This window comes from Haliotis asinina, chromosome 6 (assembly GCF_037392515.1).
Source record: "Haliotis asinina isolate JCU_RB_2024 chromosome 6, JCU_Hal_asi_v2, whole genome shotgun sequence".
Taxonomy (NCBI): Eukaryota; Metazoa; Mollusca; class Gastropoda; order Lepetellida; family Haliotidae; genus Haliotis; species Haliotis asinina.
The window spans coordinates 56,965,389-56,983,321 of NC_090285.1; the positions used below are offsets into that span (position 1 = coordinate 56,965,389).

Genomic DNA, 17,933 nt, shown 5'->3' on the forward strand with positions numbered 1-17,933 from the left:
TCAAGAAACAAGACCAAAAGATATTTTTCAGGTAAGGAAAGTTAATTCCCTTGTGTATTTGGCAATATGTTTATCACTCCATACTTATGCAGACTTCTAGTATTTGCATTGTGCTTGCTTTTTCATTTCCTACCACTGGGATATGCTGGGGGTTGACGAAGAATTTCAACACTAATATATGTTCAACAATTGACAACACGTCCTTGCAGAAAGCCTAGAATTTGTAGTGTGCTTGTTATATCCGAACTAGCACTAGCAAATGCTAGGGTTCCTCAAGGCAATATCGGCAATGACCAACGTCAAGAAACAAGACCAAAAGATATTTTTCAGGTAAGGAAAGTTAATTCCCTTGTGTATTTGGCAATATGTTTATCACTCCATACTTATGCAGACTTCTAGTATTTGCATTGTGCTTGCTTTTTCATTTCCTACCACTGGGATATGCTGGGGGTTGACGCAGAATTTCAACACTAATATATGTTCAAAAATTGACAACACGTCCTTGCAAAAAGCCTAGAATTTGTACTGTGCTTGTTATATCCGAACTAGCACTAGCAAATGCTAGGGTTCCTCAAGGGAACATCGTCGATAACAAGTTTTAAGAAACAAGACCAAAACGATTTACTCAAGTAAGTTAAGTTGATTCCCTTGTGTATTTCGGAATGTGTTTATCACTCCATACTTATGCAGACTTCTAGTATTTGTATTGTGCTTGCTTTTTCATTTCCTACCACTGGGATATGCTGGGGGTTGACGAAGAATTTCAACACTAATATATGTTCAACAATTGACAACACGTCCTAGGAGAAAGCCTAGAATTTGTAGTGTGCTTGTTATATCCGAACTAGCACTAGCAAATGCTAGGGTTCCTCAAGGGAATATCGGCAATGACCAACGTCAAGAAACAAGACCAAAAGATATTTTTCAGGTAAGGAAAGTTAATTCCCTTGTGTATTTGGCAATATGTTTATCACTCCATACTTATGCAGACTTCTAGTATTTGCATTGTGCTTGCTTTTTCATTTCCTACCACTGGGATACGCTGGGGGTTGACGAAGAATTTCAACACTGATATATGCTCAAAAATTGACAACACGTCCTTGCAGAAAGCCTAGAATTTGTAGTGTGCTTGTTTTATCCGAACAAGCACTAGCAAATGCTAGGGTTCCTCAAGGGAACATCGTGAGTAACCAGTTTTAAGAAACAAGAACAAAACGATTTACTTAAGTAAGTTAAGTTTATTCCCTTGTGTATTTCGCAATGTGTTTGTCACTCTACTCCTTTGGAGACTGCTAGTATATGCATTGTGCTAGCTTCCTAAATTGCTAGCACTAGCATATGCTGGGGGTTGACAAGGAATATCAACACGGATATAGATATAGTTCTTAACACATGGTTAACTTTACAGCACTGTTACGACTAGTTTGAAAAAAGTTTGTTATCTTTCTTGCCTGTACAAGCTTGTTCTTTTTCACATTGATTGGTGTTTCTCAGTCTCCTCTCAAAGGATGTCTCTACAAGAACCAGTCATACATATCTCTTCGAAATGACTAGTATTGCTTTTGTGCTTGCTTCTGTAAATACTAGCACTAGCAAATGCTAGCAATTTCGAAGTGACACCAAACATGTCATTGAAATAAAAGAGGATACACATACACTCATTCGGTTAACAGTGGTAACACTTCACAACACGTCCTTGGAGAAAGCCTAGAATTTGTAGTGTGCTTGTTATGTCCGATCTAGCACTAGCAAATGCTAGGGTTCCTCAAGGGAATATCGGCAATGACCAACGTCAAGAAACAAGACCAAAAGATATTTTTCTGGTAAGGAAAGTTAATTCCCTTGTGTATTTGGCAATATGTTTATCACTCCATACTTATGCAGACTTGTAGTATTTGCATTGTGATTGCTTTTTCATTTCCTACCACTGGGATACGCTGGGGGTTGACGAAGAATTTCAACACTAATATATGCTCAAAAATTGACAACACGTCCTTGCAGAAAGCCTAGAATTTGTAGTGTGCTTGTTTTATCCGAACTAGCACTAGCAAATGCTAGGGTTCCTCAAGGGAACATCGTCAGTAACCAGTTTTAAGAAACAAGAACAAAACGATTTACTTAAGTAAGTTAAGTTTATTCCCTTGTGTATTTCGCAATGTGTTTATCACTCTACTCCTTTGGAGACTGCTAGTGTATGCATTGTGCTAGCTTCCTAAATTGCTAGCACTAGCATATGCTGGGGGTTGACAAGGAATATCAACACGGATATAGATATAGTTCTTAACACATGGTTAACTTTACAGCACTGTTACGACTAGTTTGAAAAAAGTTTGTTATCTTTCTTGCCTGTACAAGCTTGTTCTTTTTCACATTGATTGGTGTTTCTCAGTCTCCTCTCAAAGGATGTCTCTACAAGAACCAGTCATACATATCTCTTCGAAATGACTAGTATTGCTTTTGTGCTTGCTTCTGTAAATACTAGCACTAGCAAATGCTAGCAATTTCGAAGTGACACCAAACATGTCATTGAAATAAAAGAGGATACACATACACTCATTCGGTTAACAGTGGCAACACTTCACAACACGTCCTTGGAGAAAGCCTAGAATTTGTAGTGTGCTTGTTATGTCCGAACTAGCACTAGCAAATGCTAGGGTTCCTCAAGGCAATATCGGCAATGACCAACGTCAAGAAACAAGACCAAAAGATATTTTTCAGGTAAGGAAAGTTAATTCCCTTGTGTATTTGGCAATATGTTTATCACTCCATACTTATGCAGACTTCTAGTATTTGCAATGTGCGTGCTTTTTCATTTCCTACCACTGGGATATGCTGGGGGTTGACGAAGAATTTCAACACTAATATATGCTCAAAAATTGACAACACGTCCTTGCAAAAAGCCTAGAATTTGTAGTGTGCTTGTTATATCCGAACTAGCACTAGCAAATGCTAGGGTTCCTCAAGGGAACATCGTCAGTGACCAGTTTTAAGAAACAAGACCAAAACGATTTACTCAAGTAAGTTAAGTTTATTCCCTTGTGTATTTCGCAATGTTTATCACTCCATACTTATGCAGACTTCTAGTATTTGTATTGTGCTTGCTTTTTCATTTCCTACCACTGGGATATGCTGGGGGTTGACGAAGAATTTCAACACTAATATATGTTCAACAATTGACAACACGTCCTTGCAGAAAGCCTAGAATTTGTAGTGTGCTTGTTATATCCGAACTAGCACTAGCAAATGCTAGGGTTCCTCAAGGCAATATCGGCAATGACCAACGTCAAGAAACAAGACCAAAAGATATTTTTCAGGTAAGGAAAGTTAATTCCCTTGTGTATTTGGCAATATGTTTATCACTCCATACTTATGCAGACTTCTAGTATTTGCATTGTGCTTGCTTTTTCATTTCCTACCACTGGGATATGCTGGGGGTTGACGAAGAATTTCAACACTAATATATGTTCAACAATTGACAACACGTCCTTGCAGAAAGCCTAGAATTTGTAGTGTGCTTGTTATATCCGAACTAGCACTAGCAAATCCTAGGGTTCCTCAAGGCAATATCGGCAATGACCAACGTCAAGAAACAAGACCAAGAGATATTTTTCAGGTAAGGAAAGTTAATTCCCTTGTGTATTTGGCAATATGTTTATCACTCCATACTTATGCAGACTTCTAGTATTTGCATTGTGCTTGCTTTTTCATTTCCTACCAATGGGATACGCTGGGGGTTGACGAAGAATTTCAACACTAATATATGTTCAAAAATTGACAACACGTCCTTGCAGAAAGCCTAGAATTTGTAGTGTGCTTGTTTTATCCGAACTAGCACTAGCAAATGCTAGGGTTCCTCAAGGGAACATCGTCAGTAACCAGTTTTAAGAAACAAGAACAAAACGATTTACTTAAGTAAGTTAAGTTTATTCCCTTGTGTATTTCGCAATGTGTTTATCACTCTACTCCTTTGGAGACTGCTAGTATATGCATTGTGCTAGCTTCCTAAATTGCTAGCACTAGCATATGCTGGGGGTTGACAAGGAATATCAACACGGATATAGATATAGTTCTTAACACATGGTTAACTTTACAGCACTGTTACGACTAGTTTGAAAAAAGTTTGTTATCTTTCTTGCCTGTACAAGCTTGTTCTTCTTCACATTGATTGGTGTTTCTCAGTCTCCTCTCAAAGGATGTCTCTACAAGAACCAGTCATACATATCTCTTCGAAATGACTAGTATTGCTTTTGTGCTTGCTTCTGTAAATACTAGCACTAGCAAATGCTAGCAATTTCGAAGTGACACCAAACATGTCATTGAAATAAAAGAGGATACACATACACTCATTCGGTTAACAGTGGCAACACTTCACAACACGTCCTTGGAGAAAGCCTAGAATTTGTAGTGTGCTTGTTATGTCCGAGCTAGCACTAGCAAATGCTAGGGTTCCTCAAGGGAATATCGGCAATGACCAACGTCAAGAAACAAGACCAAAAGATATTTTTCTGGTAAGGAAAGTTAATTCCCTTGTGTATTTGGCAATATGTTTATCACTCCATACTTATGCAGACTTCTAGTATTTGCATTGTGATTGCTTTTTCATTTCCTACCAATGGGATACGCTGGGGGTTGACGAAGAATTTCAACACTAATATATGCTCAAAAATTGACAACACGTCCTTGCAGAAAGCCTAGAATTTGTAGTGTGCTTGTTTTATTTGAACTAGCACTAGCAAATGCTAGGGTTCCTCAAGGGAACATCGTCAGTAACCAGTTTTAAGAAACAAGAACAAAACGATTTACTTAAGTAAGTTAAGTTCATTCCCTTGTGTATTTCGCAATGTGTTTATCACTCTACTCCTTTGGAGGCTGCTAGTATATGCAATGTGCTAGCTTCCTAAATTGCTAGCACTAGCATATGCTGGGGGTTGACAAGGAATATCAACACGGATATAGATATAGTTCTTAACACATGGTTAACTTTAGAGCACTGTTACGACTAGTTTGAAAAAAGTTTGTTATCTTTCTTGCCTGTACAAGCTTGTTCTTTTTCACATTGATTGGTGTTTCTCAGTCTCCTCTCAAAGGATGTCTCTACAAGAACCAGTCATACATATCTCTTCGAAATGACTAGTATTGCTTTTGTGCTTGCTTCTGTAAATACTAGCACTAGCAAATGCTAGCAATTTCGAAGTGACACCAAACATGTCATTGAAATAAAAGAGGATACACATACACTCATTCGGTTAACGTTGGCAACACTTCACAACACGTCCTTGGAGAAAGCCTAGAATTTGTAGTGTGCTTGTTATGTCCGAACTAGCACTAGCAAATTCTAGGGTTCCTCAAGGGAATATCGGCAATGACCAACGTCAAGAAACAAGACCAAAAGATATTTTTCTAGTAAGGAAAGTTAATTCCCTTGTGTATTTGGCAATATGTTTATCACTCCATACTTATGCAGACTTCTAGTATTTGCATTGTGCTTGCTTTTTCATTTCCTACCACTGGGATACGCTGGGGGTTGACGAAGAATTTCAACACTGATATATGCTCAAAAATTGACAACACGTCCTTGCAGAAAGCCTAGAATTTGTAGTGTGCTTGTTTTATCCGAACTAGCACTAGCAAATGCTAGGGTTCCTCAAGGGAACATCGTCAGTAACCAGTTTTAAGAAACAAGAACAAAACGATTTACTTAAGTAAGTTAAGTTTATTCCCTTGTGTATTTCGCAATGTGTTTATCACTCTACTCCTTTGGAGACTGCTAGTATATGCATTGTGCTAGCTTCCTAAATTGCTAGCACTAGCATATGCTGGGGGTTGACAAGGAATATCAACACGGATATAGATATAGTTCTTAACACATGGTTAACTTTACAGCACTGTTACGACTAGTTTGAAAAAAGTTTGTTATCTTTCTTGCCTGTACAAGCTTGTTCTTTTTCACATTGATTGGTGTTTCTCAGTCTCCTCTCAAAGGATGTCTCTACAAGAACCAGTCATACATATCTCTTCGAAATGACTAGTATTGCTTTTGTGCTTGCTTCTGTAAATACTAGCACTAGCAAATGCTAGCAATTTCGAAGTGACACCAAACATGTCATTGAAATAAAAGAGGATACACATACACTCATTCGGTTAACAGTGGCAACACTTCACAACACGTCCTTGGAGAAAGCCTAGAATTTGTAGTGTGCTTGTTATGTCCGAACTAGCACTAGCAAATGCTAGGGTTCCTCAAGGAAATATCGGCAATGACCAACGTCAAGAAACAAGACCAAAAGATATTTTTCTGGTAAGGAAAGTTAATTCCCTTGTGTATTTGGCAATATGTTTATCACTCCATACTTATGCAGACTTCTAGTATTTGCATTGTGCTTGCTTTTTCATTTCCTACCACTGGGATACGCTGGGGGTTGACGAAGAATTTCAACACTGATATATGCTCAAAAATTGACAACACGTCCTTGCAGAAAGCCTAGAATTTGTAGTGTGCTTGTTTTATCCGAACTAGCACTAGCAAATGCTAGGGTTCCTCAAGGGAACATCGTCAGTAACCAGTTTTAAGAAACAAGAACAAAACGATTTACTCAAGTAAGTTAAGTTCATTCCCTTGTGTATTTCGCAATGTGTTTATCACTCTACTCCTTTGGAGACTGCTAGTATATGCATTGTGCTAGCTTCCTAAATTGCTAGCACTAGCATATGCTGGGGGTTGACAAGGAATATCAACACGGATATAGATATAGTTCTTAACACATGGTTAACTTTACAGCACTGTTACGACTAGTTTGAAAAAAGTTTGTTATCTTTCTTGCCTGTACAAGCTTGTTCTTTTTCACATTGATTGGTGTTTCTCAGTCTCCTCTCAAAGGATGTCTCTACAAGAACCAGTCATACATATCTCTTCGAAATGACTAGTATTGCTTTTGTGCTTGCTTCTGTAAATACTAGCACTAGCAAATGCTAGCAATTTCGAAGTGACACCAAACATGTCATTGAAATAAAAGAGGATACACATACACTCATTCGGTTAACAGTGGCAACACTTCACAACACGTCCTTGGAGAAAGCCTAGAATTTGTAGTGTGCTTGTTATGTCCGAACTAGCACTAGCAAATGCTAGGGTTCCTCAAGGAAATATCGGCAATGACCAACGTCAAGAAACAAGACCAAAAGATATTTTTCTGGTAAGGAAAGTTAATTCCCTTGTGTATTTGGCAATATGTTTATCACTCCATACTTATGCAGACTTCTAGTATTTGCATTGTGATTGCTTTTTCATTTCCTACCACTGGGATACGCTGGGGGTTGACGAAGAATTTCAACACTGATATATGCTCAAAAATTGACAACACGTCCTTGCAGAAAGCCTAGAATTTGTAGTGTGCTTGTTTTATCCGAACTAGCACTAGCAAATGCTAGGGTTCCTCAAGGGAACATCGTCAGTAACCAGTTTTAAGAAACAAGAACAAAACGATTTACTCAAGTAAGTTAAGTTCATTCCCTTGTGTATTTCGCAATGTGTTTATCACTCTACTCCTTTGGAGACTGCTAGTATATGCATTGTGCTAGCTTCCTAAATTGCTAGCACTAGCATATGCTGGGGGTTGACAAGGAATATCAACACGGATATAGATATAGTTCTTAACACATGGTTAACTTTACAGCACTGTTACGACTAGTTTGAAAAAAGTTTGTTATCTTTCTTGCCTGTACAAGCTTGTTCTTTTTCACATTGATTGGTGTTTCTCAGTCTCCTCTCAAAGGATGTCTCTACAAGAACCAGTCATACATATCTCTTCGAAATGACTAGTATTGCTTTTGTGCTTGCTTCTGTAAATACTAGCACTAGCAAATGCTAGCAATTTCGAAGTGACACCAAACATGTCATTGAAATAAAAGAGGATACACATACACTCATTCGGTTAACAGTGGCAACACTTCACAACACGTCCTTGGAGAAAGCCTAGAATTTGTAGTGTGCTTGTTATGTCCGAACTAGCACTAGCAAATGCTAGGGTTCCTCAAGGAAATATCGGCAATGACCAACGTCAAGAAACAAGACCAAAAGATATTTTTCTGGTAAGGAATGTTAATTCCCTTGTGTATTTGGCAATATGTTTATCACTCCATACTTATGCAGACTTGTAGTATTTGCATTGTGATTGCTTTTTCATTTCCTACCACTGGGATACGCTGGGGGTTGACGAAGAATTTCAACACTGATATATGCTCAAAAATTGACAACACGTCCTTGCAGAAAGCCTAGAATTTGTAGTGTGCTTGTTTTATCCGAACTAGCACTAGCAAATGCTAGGGTTCCTCAAGGGAACATCGTCAGTAACCAGTTTTAAGAAACAAGAACAAAACGATTTACTCAAGTAAGTTAAGTTTATTCCCTTGTGTATTTCGCAATGTGTTTATCACTCTACTCCTTTGGAGACTGCTAGTATATGCATTGTGCTAGCTTCCTAAATTGCTAGCACTAGCATATGCTGGGGGTTGACAAGGAATATCAACACGGATATAGATATAGTTCTTAACACATGGTTAACTTTACAGCACTGTTACGACTAGTTTGAAAAAAGTTTGTTATCTTTCTTGCCTGTACAAGCTTGTTCTTTTTCACATTGATTGGTGTTTCTCAGTCTCCTCTCAAAGGATGTCTCTACAAGAACCAGTCATACACATCTCTTCGAAATGACTAGTATTACTTTTGTGCTTGCTTCTGTAAATACTAGCACTAGCAAATGCTAGCAATTTCGAAGTGACACCAAACATGTCATTGAAATAAAAGAGGATACACATACACTCATTCGGTTAACAGTGGCAACACTTCACAACACGTCCTTGGAGAAAGCCTAGAATTTGTAGTGTGCTTGTTATGTCCGAACTAGCACTAGCAAATGCTAGGGTTCCTCAAGGAAATATCGGCAATGACCAACGTCAAGAAACAAGACCAAAAGATATTTTTCTGGTAAGGAAAGTTAATTCCCTTGTGTATTTGGCAATATGTTTATCACTCCATACTTATGCAGACTTCTAGTATTTGCATTGTGCTTGCTTTTTCATTTCCTACCACTGGGATACGCTGGGGGTTGACGAAGAATTTCAACACTGATATATGCTCAAAAATTGACAACACGTCCTTGCAGAAAGCCTAGAATTTGTAGTGTGCTTGTTTTATCCGAACTAGCACTAGCAAATGCTAGGGTTCCTCAAGGGAACATCGTCAGTGACCAGTTTTAAGAAACAAGAACAAAACGATTTACTCAAGTAAGTTAAGTTCATTCCCTTGTGTATTTCGCAATGTGTTTATCACTCTACTCCTTTGGAGACTGCTAGTATATGCATTGTGCTAGCTTCCTAAATTGCTAGCACTAGCATATGCTGGGGGTTGACAAGGAATATCAACACGGATATAGATATAGTTCTTAACACATGGTTAACTTTACAGCACTGTTACGACTAGTTTGAAAAAAGTTTGTTATCTTTCTTGCCTGTACAAGCTTGTTCTTTTTCACATTGATTGGTGTTTCTCAGTCTCCTCTCAAAGGATGTCTCTACAAGAACCAGTCATACACATCTCTTCGAAATGACTAGTATTGCTTTTGTGCTTGCTTCTGTAAATACTAGCACTAGCAAATGCTAGCAATTTCGAAGTGACACCAAACATGTCATTGAAATAAAAGAGGATACACATACACTCATTCGGTTAACATTGGTAACACTTCACAACACGTCCTTGGAGAAAGCCTAGAATTTGTAGTGTGCTTGTTATATCCGAACTAGCACTAGCAAATGCTAGGGTTCCTCAGGGGAATATCGGCAATGACCAACGTCAAGAAACAAGACCAAAAGATATTTTTCTGGTAAGGAAAGTTAATTCCCTTGTGTATTTGGCAATATGTTTATCACTCCATACTTATGCAGACTTCAACTATTTGCATTGTGCTTGCTTTTTCATTTCCTACACACTGGGATATGCTGGGGGTTGACGAAGAATTTCAACACTAATATATGCTCAAAAATTGACAACACGTCCTTGCAGAAAGCCTAGAATTTGTAGTGTGCTTGTTTTATCCGAACTAGCACTAGCAAATGCTAGGGTTCCTCAAGGGAACATCGTCAGTGACCAGTTTTAAGAAACAAGACCAAAACGATTTACTCAAGTAAGTTAAGTTAATTCCCTTGTGTATTTCGCAATGTGTTTATCACTCTACTCCTTTGGAGACTGCTAGTATATGCATTGTGCTAGCTTCCTAAATTGCTAGCACTAGCATATGCTGGGGGTTGACAAGGAATATCAACACGGATATAGATATAGTTCTTAACACATGGTTAACTTTACAGCACTGTTACGACTAGTTTGAAAAAAGTTTGTTATCTTTCTTGCCTGTAGAAGCCTGTTCTTTTTCACATTGATTGGTGTTTCTCAGTCTCCTCTCAAAGGATGTCTCTACAAGAACCAGTCATACACATCTCTTCGAAATGACTAGTATTGCTTTTGTGCTTGCTTCTGTAAATACTAGCACTAGCAAATGCTAGCAATTTCGAAGTGACACCAAACATGTCATTGAAATAAAAGAGGATACACATACACTCATTCGGTTAACATTGGTAACACTTCACAACACGTCCTTGGAGAAAGCCTAGAATTTGTAGTGTGCTTGTTATGTCCGAACTAGCACTAGCAAATGCTAGGGTTCCTCAAGGGAATATCGGCAATGACCAACGTCAAGAAACAAGACCAAAAGATATTTTTCTGGTAAGGAAAGTTAATTCCCTTGTGTATTTGACAATATGTTTATCACTCCATACTTATGCAGACTTCTACTATTTGCATTGTGCTTGCTTTTTCATTTCCTACCAATGGGATATGCTGGGGGTTGACGAAGAATTTCAACACTAATATATGTTCAAAAATTGACAACACGTCCTTGCAGAAAGCGTAGAATTTGTAGTGTGCTTGTTTTATCCGAACTAGCACTAGCAAATGCTAGGGTTCCTCAAGGGAACATCGTCAGTAACCAGTTTTAAGAAACAAGAACAAAACGATTTACTTAAGTAAGTTAAGTTCATTCCCTTGTGTATTTCGCAATGTGTTTATCACTCTACTCCTTTGGAGACTGCTAGTATATGCATTGTGCTAGCTTCCTAAATTGCTAGCACTAGCATATGCTGGGGGTTGACAAGGAATATCAACACGGATATAGATATAGTTCTTAACACATGGTTAACTTTAGAGCACTGTTACGACTAGTTTGAAAAAAGTTTGTTATCTTTCTTGCCTGTACAAGCTTGTTCTTTTTCACATTGATTGGTGTTTCTCAGGCTCTTCTCAAAGGATGTCTCCACAAGTAGCACATATCTCTTGAAAATTACTAGTATTGCTTTTGTGCTCACTTCTATAAATACAAGGACTTGAAAATGCTAGCAATTTCGAAGTGACACCAAATATGCCATTGAAATAAGAGAGGATGCACATACACTCATTCGGTTAGTAGTGGTAACACTTCACAATACGTCCTTGGAGAAAGCCTAGAATTTGTAGTGTGCTTGTTATATCTGAGATTCCTCATGGGACCAGCGTCAATGACCAATATTAAGAAACAAGACCAAAAGGATTTACTCAAGTAAGTAAAGTTCATTCCGTTATGTATTTAGGAATGTGTTAATCACTCCTTTCGTATGGAGACTTGTAGTGTTTGCATTGTGCTTGCTTTGTCATTTGCTAGCACTATCATAGTTCAGCGGGTTGGTACGGAATATCAATATAGACATAGATATAGCTCTGAAGACATGGTCAACTTTATGACATCCAATTTCCCTTTCGTTACAACAAGTTTGAAAAAGGTTTGTTATCTTTCTTGCCTGCATGGTCATTGGAGTTTCCCAGGCTCTTCTCAAAGGATGTCTCCACAAGAACCAGTATCTCTTGGAAATTACTAGTATTGCTTTTGTGCTTGCTCCTGTAAATGCTAGGAATTTCGAATTGATCCTACAGATTTTATAATACCAAGAGTGGATACATATATATATACTCTCACTCATGTTAGTCAGTCATGTTAATGCATCAAAAGCTGATGGTACGTCCTAGAATATCTAAACCTTATATTGAGTTTGTTAGATCGGAGCTAGCACTATCTAATGATTGTGTTCTTCAGCAGAACATCGGCAGTGTTCAACATAAAAAACAAGACCAAAAGATATGTTTAAAGTAAGAAAATTTCCTTCTCTTGAGCATTTATCAATGTGTCTGTCATTCCACTCCTATGGAGACTGCTAGTTATTGGCATTGTGCATGCTTTCTCGTGTGCTAGCTATAGTGTTAGGTGGGGTTGACTACGAATATCAACATGTACATAGATAGAACACTTTAGATATGGTCAACTTCAAAACACCTCAGCTCTCTTAATTAATTCAAATGCTTGTTATCTTCTTTGCCTGTACAAGCATTTTCTTCATGGTTTGGGGGTTGGTAGACTGGTTTCACAATATTTATGTGAAAATTTTCACACAGCTTGAATCTGACTACTTCAGGCACAATCTATAGTACTGAACTTCCATGGACCCCTGCATCTGTCTTGCTCTAAATCCCAACAGCTGACTGAATATTCTTCAAAGTTCTGTATACTGTAGATAGAGGAATCTGATGTCTACTAGCTAATGCTTTTGCATTAGTCACATCCCTTTTAAAATCATTGCATTAGTCACACACCTTTCAAAATCATCTCGAACAAACATTCTTTTCTCTTCTGCTATGTCAACACAAGAAGCTGTCCACTATACACCCGAGGAGATTCTAAGTTTCATTCTACAGCCCACAAGAATTGCCTCATATGCTGAGTACTTTACTAAATAATGTAGCACCTATTTTAAAATTCTATTAAAAATATTAGGAAACAAAAATGTTCTCAATACTTTCTGGGAAAACTATGTACTAAATTTCATGTTCATATCAAGGGGCGCTGGAGTAGCCTAGTGGTTAAAGCAACATGGGTACAATGTGTGGAGCCCATTTCTGGTGTTCCCTGCCATGATATTGCTGGAATATTGCTAAAAAACAAACTAACTCATGTTCACATCAGGTTATCCCCCTTGGCACCATGGATCTCTCGTGTCACTGTTTCAACTATCAACCGAGACAGTTTCGTACTTTTGAATGTAGTTTCTTCTGCACTTTATGAACTTGACCCAACTTTAATCAGTTTCCTCCTTTTAGTTCACCACTTCTACTTAGCAAGCACTGAGTGAGTGAGTGAGTTTAGTTTTATGCTTCACTAAGCAATGTTCCAGCTATATGGCAGTGTTTTTTAAAAAATCGGGTTTGGACCAGACAATCCAGTAATCAACTGCACGACCATCGATCTATGCAACTAGGATAAGATGTGTCAATCAAGTCAGTAAGTCTGACCATATAATCATGTTAGGCACTTTCAACAAGCATGTGCTACCGAAGATGAGTGATTGTTTAAATTCTAATTCTTTTCACTTCCCTAAATGATACAACTCAGTACAAAAATGATTGTCTTCCTTAAATTTGGCGATGCAAGTAATAATCAGCCATTGCAAGAAGTAAAGTTAATAATAATTTGAAAGAGTTGCTCAGTTAAGTGAATCTCTGAGTGTCTCCTTTTCTCAGTGTGGTTAGAGGAACTTCTCCTGTGATGGAAAGTGAGTGAGTTTCTTCAATAATCAAGCAATATAATGGCTGGTGACACCAGAAATGGGTTTCACACACTGTACCAAAGTGGGGATTTTAACCCGGGTATTTGGCATGATGAGTGAATGTTTTAACCACTAGGTAACCCCAGTGAGAGGGAGAATGAGTTGACTGAAATGTATTCTGGTAACATTACTTCATGTCAGCTAAATGTAACACCTGAAGTGATGGTGGTTTGAACAATATCATTTTAATGGTATCATATCACTGAGTGAGTGAGTGAGTGAGTGATTGAGTGATTGAGTGATTGAGTGAGTGAGTGAGTGAGTGAGTGAGTGAGTGAGTGAGTGAGCGCAGCACTCAGCAATGTTCTAGCTGTATGGCAGCCATCTGTAAATAATCAGGTCTTGACCCTACGCAACTGGGATGTGATGATATGTGTCAACCAAGTCTGCAAGCCCGACCATCCGAAAAGCATACAACAGCAGGATCCCAAGTGACAAGTTAATGTGTAACAAACATTGGGTGTTGGCAGACATATTGCACTCATGGAGCCGAGGGTCTTTTCTGCACTGCAGTGCCCTACACTTACAACAGTCACAGCTCTAGGACTGTTGTAACTCCCATACTTATGTTAACATACACTTATCACAATCATAGCTCTTTCACTGTTGTAACTCCCATACTTATGTTAACATACACTTATTACAATCATAGCTCTTTCACTGTTGTAACTCCCATACTTACGTTAACATACACTTATCACAATCATAGCTCTTTCACTGTTGTAACTCCCATACTTATGTTAACATACACTTATCACAATCATAGCTCTTTCACTGTTGTAACTCCCATACTTATGTTATCATACACTTATCACAATCATAGCTCTTTCACTGTTGTAACTCCCATACTTACGTTAACATTCACTTATCACAATCATAGCTCTTTCACTGTTGTAACTCCCATACTTATGTTAACATACACTTATCACAATCATAGCTCTTTCACTGTTGTAACTCCCATACTTACGTTAACATTCACATTCACTTATCACAATCATAGCTCTTTCACTGTTGTAACTCCCATACTTATGTTAACATACACTTATCACAATCATAGCTCTTTCACTGTTGTAACTCCCATACTTACGTTAACATTCACTTATCACAATCATAGCTCTTTCACTGTTGTAACTCCCATACTTATGTTAACATACACTTATCACAATCATAGCTCTTTCACTGTTGTAACTCCCATACTTATGTTAACATACACTTATCACAATCATAGCTCTTTCACTGTTGTAACTCCCATACTTATGTTAACATACACTTATTACAATCATAGCTCTTTCACTGTTGTAACTCCTATACTTACGTTACACTTATTACAATCATAGCTCTTTCACTGTTGTAACTCGCATACTTATGTTAACATACACTTATTACAATCATAGCTCTTTCACTGTTGTAACTCCTATATGTTAACATAAACTTACGACAATCAACAATCGTAGCTCTAATGGATTGTTATAACTTCCATAGGTTAACATACACTTATGACAGTTGTAACTTCCATATGTTAACATACACTTGTGACAGTCATAGCTCTTGGAGTGTTGTATTTCCATATGTTAACATACATATATGACAGTCATATCTCTTGGAGTGTTGTATTTCCATATGTTAACATACGCTTATGACAGTCATAGCCCTTGCAGTGTTGTATTTCCATATGTTAACATACACTTATGACAGTCATAGCTCTTGGAGTGTTGTAATTTCAATATGTTCACATACACTTAACAATATGTTAACATAAACTAAGGACAGTCATAGTGCTACAGTTTCATGAAAGGGGACCTGGTCCTTGTTCAGCACCAGAAAACAGGATACTTGGACCTACAATATCCTTGAATCAGGATATGGAGATAGAGTCAGAATCTTACCTGGAAGAAGAAGTCAATGCAAAGTGCCACTTCAACACTGCCGATCCAGTCTCGAGATCCCAGGAATGCCTGGCCCTTGTCCTCCATGGTCACCAGAGCCTTCTGGATCTCTGGAATGGATGGAACAGGATGTGATGCAGCTGCTCCAGTCTGCATCTGCTGTCTGCGTACCCATGAGCACAGTGTCTGGAGGGTCCTGTAGCCACAGCCCCAACCCTGTGTAACAAGTGGTTAATGAATTAATGTCAAGTAAACGAATCCTTGTCTCACAGTCCCTAAACCACATTATTTTCCCTACTGCTTAGCCCTTCCTGCAACCAGAGACCATATCGCTATAAGGTCTCTGCTGCAACACTAAAGCCTAAATGAAGCAAGTCTCGATTTCTTCTGCTTCCCATCTCAACAGGGCTCCTTTTCAATATCTTGGAATCTAGAAAATGGTAGGGTAATTATCAATCATAATGAAAAGGAAAGAGGCAATGCTCTAAATGACAACTGCTTGAATCAGTCAAATTAGCTAATGAAATGACATGTATCAAGTTCTAAGATTACTTAAAAGTGCATGTATTCTTAATGCAGCATTCTGAATTCAAAAGGACACTCAGATGTATTCTGGTTAATTGTTACTATAGCACACATTGTGTGACAGATATCACAGAAATATCATGGCAAAAGTTTGCTTATGAAGAACATCCTTATGACTTACTCTGTCATCTAACCCATCACAGCCATAGTGATAATACTCATAGTCACCAGTAACCATGGCAACATCACTCCCTTGGCAAACCAGTCCTTCATGAATATTCATCTGTAAATCTGTCATATTGATAACATGACACCTCGGCTGAAACATGAAACAGTGAGAGAGTGAGATAGGTTTTGCACTGATTTTAGCAATATTAATGCAATATCACACCTGTGGACATCAGGAAAGGGCTTCACACATCGTATCCATGTGGGAAATTGAACAAGGGCCTACAGAGTGACAAACAAATGCTCCAACCAGTAGTTTAACCCAGTGCCCTGAAACATAACGCTGACTGAGAACAATACATGGAACATCACAAGCAAGCACACAACATCCTGATTACAACAATAATCCAGCTGCGTTATGGAGGATTCTAAATGATCAAATATGGACAAAAAGAAGCAGTGATTGATGATATGAACAAAAAGCCAGTCATGAGGATACTTGGTGTAATGTTATTTCATAACTAACAATCAATTTCTGCTTCATTTATATTTACCACGCAATTATTTGTAATTGCTCAGTTCCCAAATTTTTGGATAAACTTTAGATGGCAAAGAAAGTAAACAGTAGCTAAAACATGGCCAACTTGTCTGTCATTGATTGTATGGTGCTATCAGTCAAGTTAAACAATCAATACCCAGTCATAAACAATATTAAACATTTAGTTCTCTCAGGGCTTATGGGTACTAAAAGCATAGTAAAGACATCCAGGTATAATATTACCTGAGATATTGGAGACATGATTACCCTTCTTTCACAACAACATCACAACAACCCTTGTTATTGGGAGTAAGGCAGTTCATTCAAATATTTAAGTGAGACTGAGTGAGTGGTGTGTTTAGTAATATTGAAGTCACAGTATTGCTGGGGACTGCAGAAATGGTCTTTACATATTGTACCTATTTGGGGAATCAAACCTGGGCCTTCTGCCTGACAAGCTAATGCCTTAAGCAGAAGGCTACCCAAATGCCCCTAAATCAAATTTGTTGCTCAGGTTGTACTACAACCACCACTGTTAACAAGAGCTTTCCAACACAGGTGATAGCACATCAAATGCAATAGAAACAGTGGTTGACATATGATATAGAGTCAAACACTCTTGTGTGGCAGCTGAAAGTACTGATGTAAAGGAATTTTCCAGGTTTGACATATGCACAAAATGGCTGAAGAAGGCATATGCAGGGATCAAGCGTTTACTTTAAGACAGATCTACCTTTGACATAATAAAGCTTGGAGCAACAATGTTTCTTCGTAGTTTAAATGGATATTGGCATCACATCATATTTCAAGCTAAAAGATATAAGTAGCCAAACCATATTGTGTATTTCGGCAGGCAGTTGTCTTCATGTTAATATGACATATATGACATTTTACTGGGCAAACGCTATTAAATCAGAAACAGACCGGCTACAACAGTACTTCACCATATAAGTGCATTATTCTTGAATCCAATTTTGCCTTACTTCTTTATGTGAGATGTTATGAGATCTTTTAGCAACGTCAAAGGGGCAAATGATGCGATGGCTCGTCCATACAACTAAGGGCGGGTAACTCTCAAT

General features: G+C 38.1%; 1 protein-coding gene across 1 annotated transcript in view; it reads right to left on the minus strand.

Moving 5' to 3' along the window:
* LOC137286464 (ufm1-specific protease 1-like) overlaps positions 1 to 17,923 on the minus strand; it is a 108,016-nt gene extending 90,093 nt beyond the window's left edge. Inside the window, exons 1-3 of the mRNA XM_067818349.1 lie at positions 17,838 to 17,923; positions 16,330 to 16,467; positions 15,624 to 15,839 (exon numbers count right to left, since the gene is read on the minus strand). Of these exons, the coding sequence (XP_067674450.1) occupies positions 15,624 to 15,839; positions 16,330 to 16,446 (333 nt within the window). The 5' untranslated portion in view covers positions 16,447 to 16,467; positions 17,838 to 17,923. The remainder of the gene's footprint in view (positions 1 to 15,623; positions 15,840 to 16,329; positions 16,468 to 17,837) is intronic.
* Between the last annotated feature and the right edge of the window lie 10 nt (positions 17,924 to 17,933).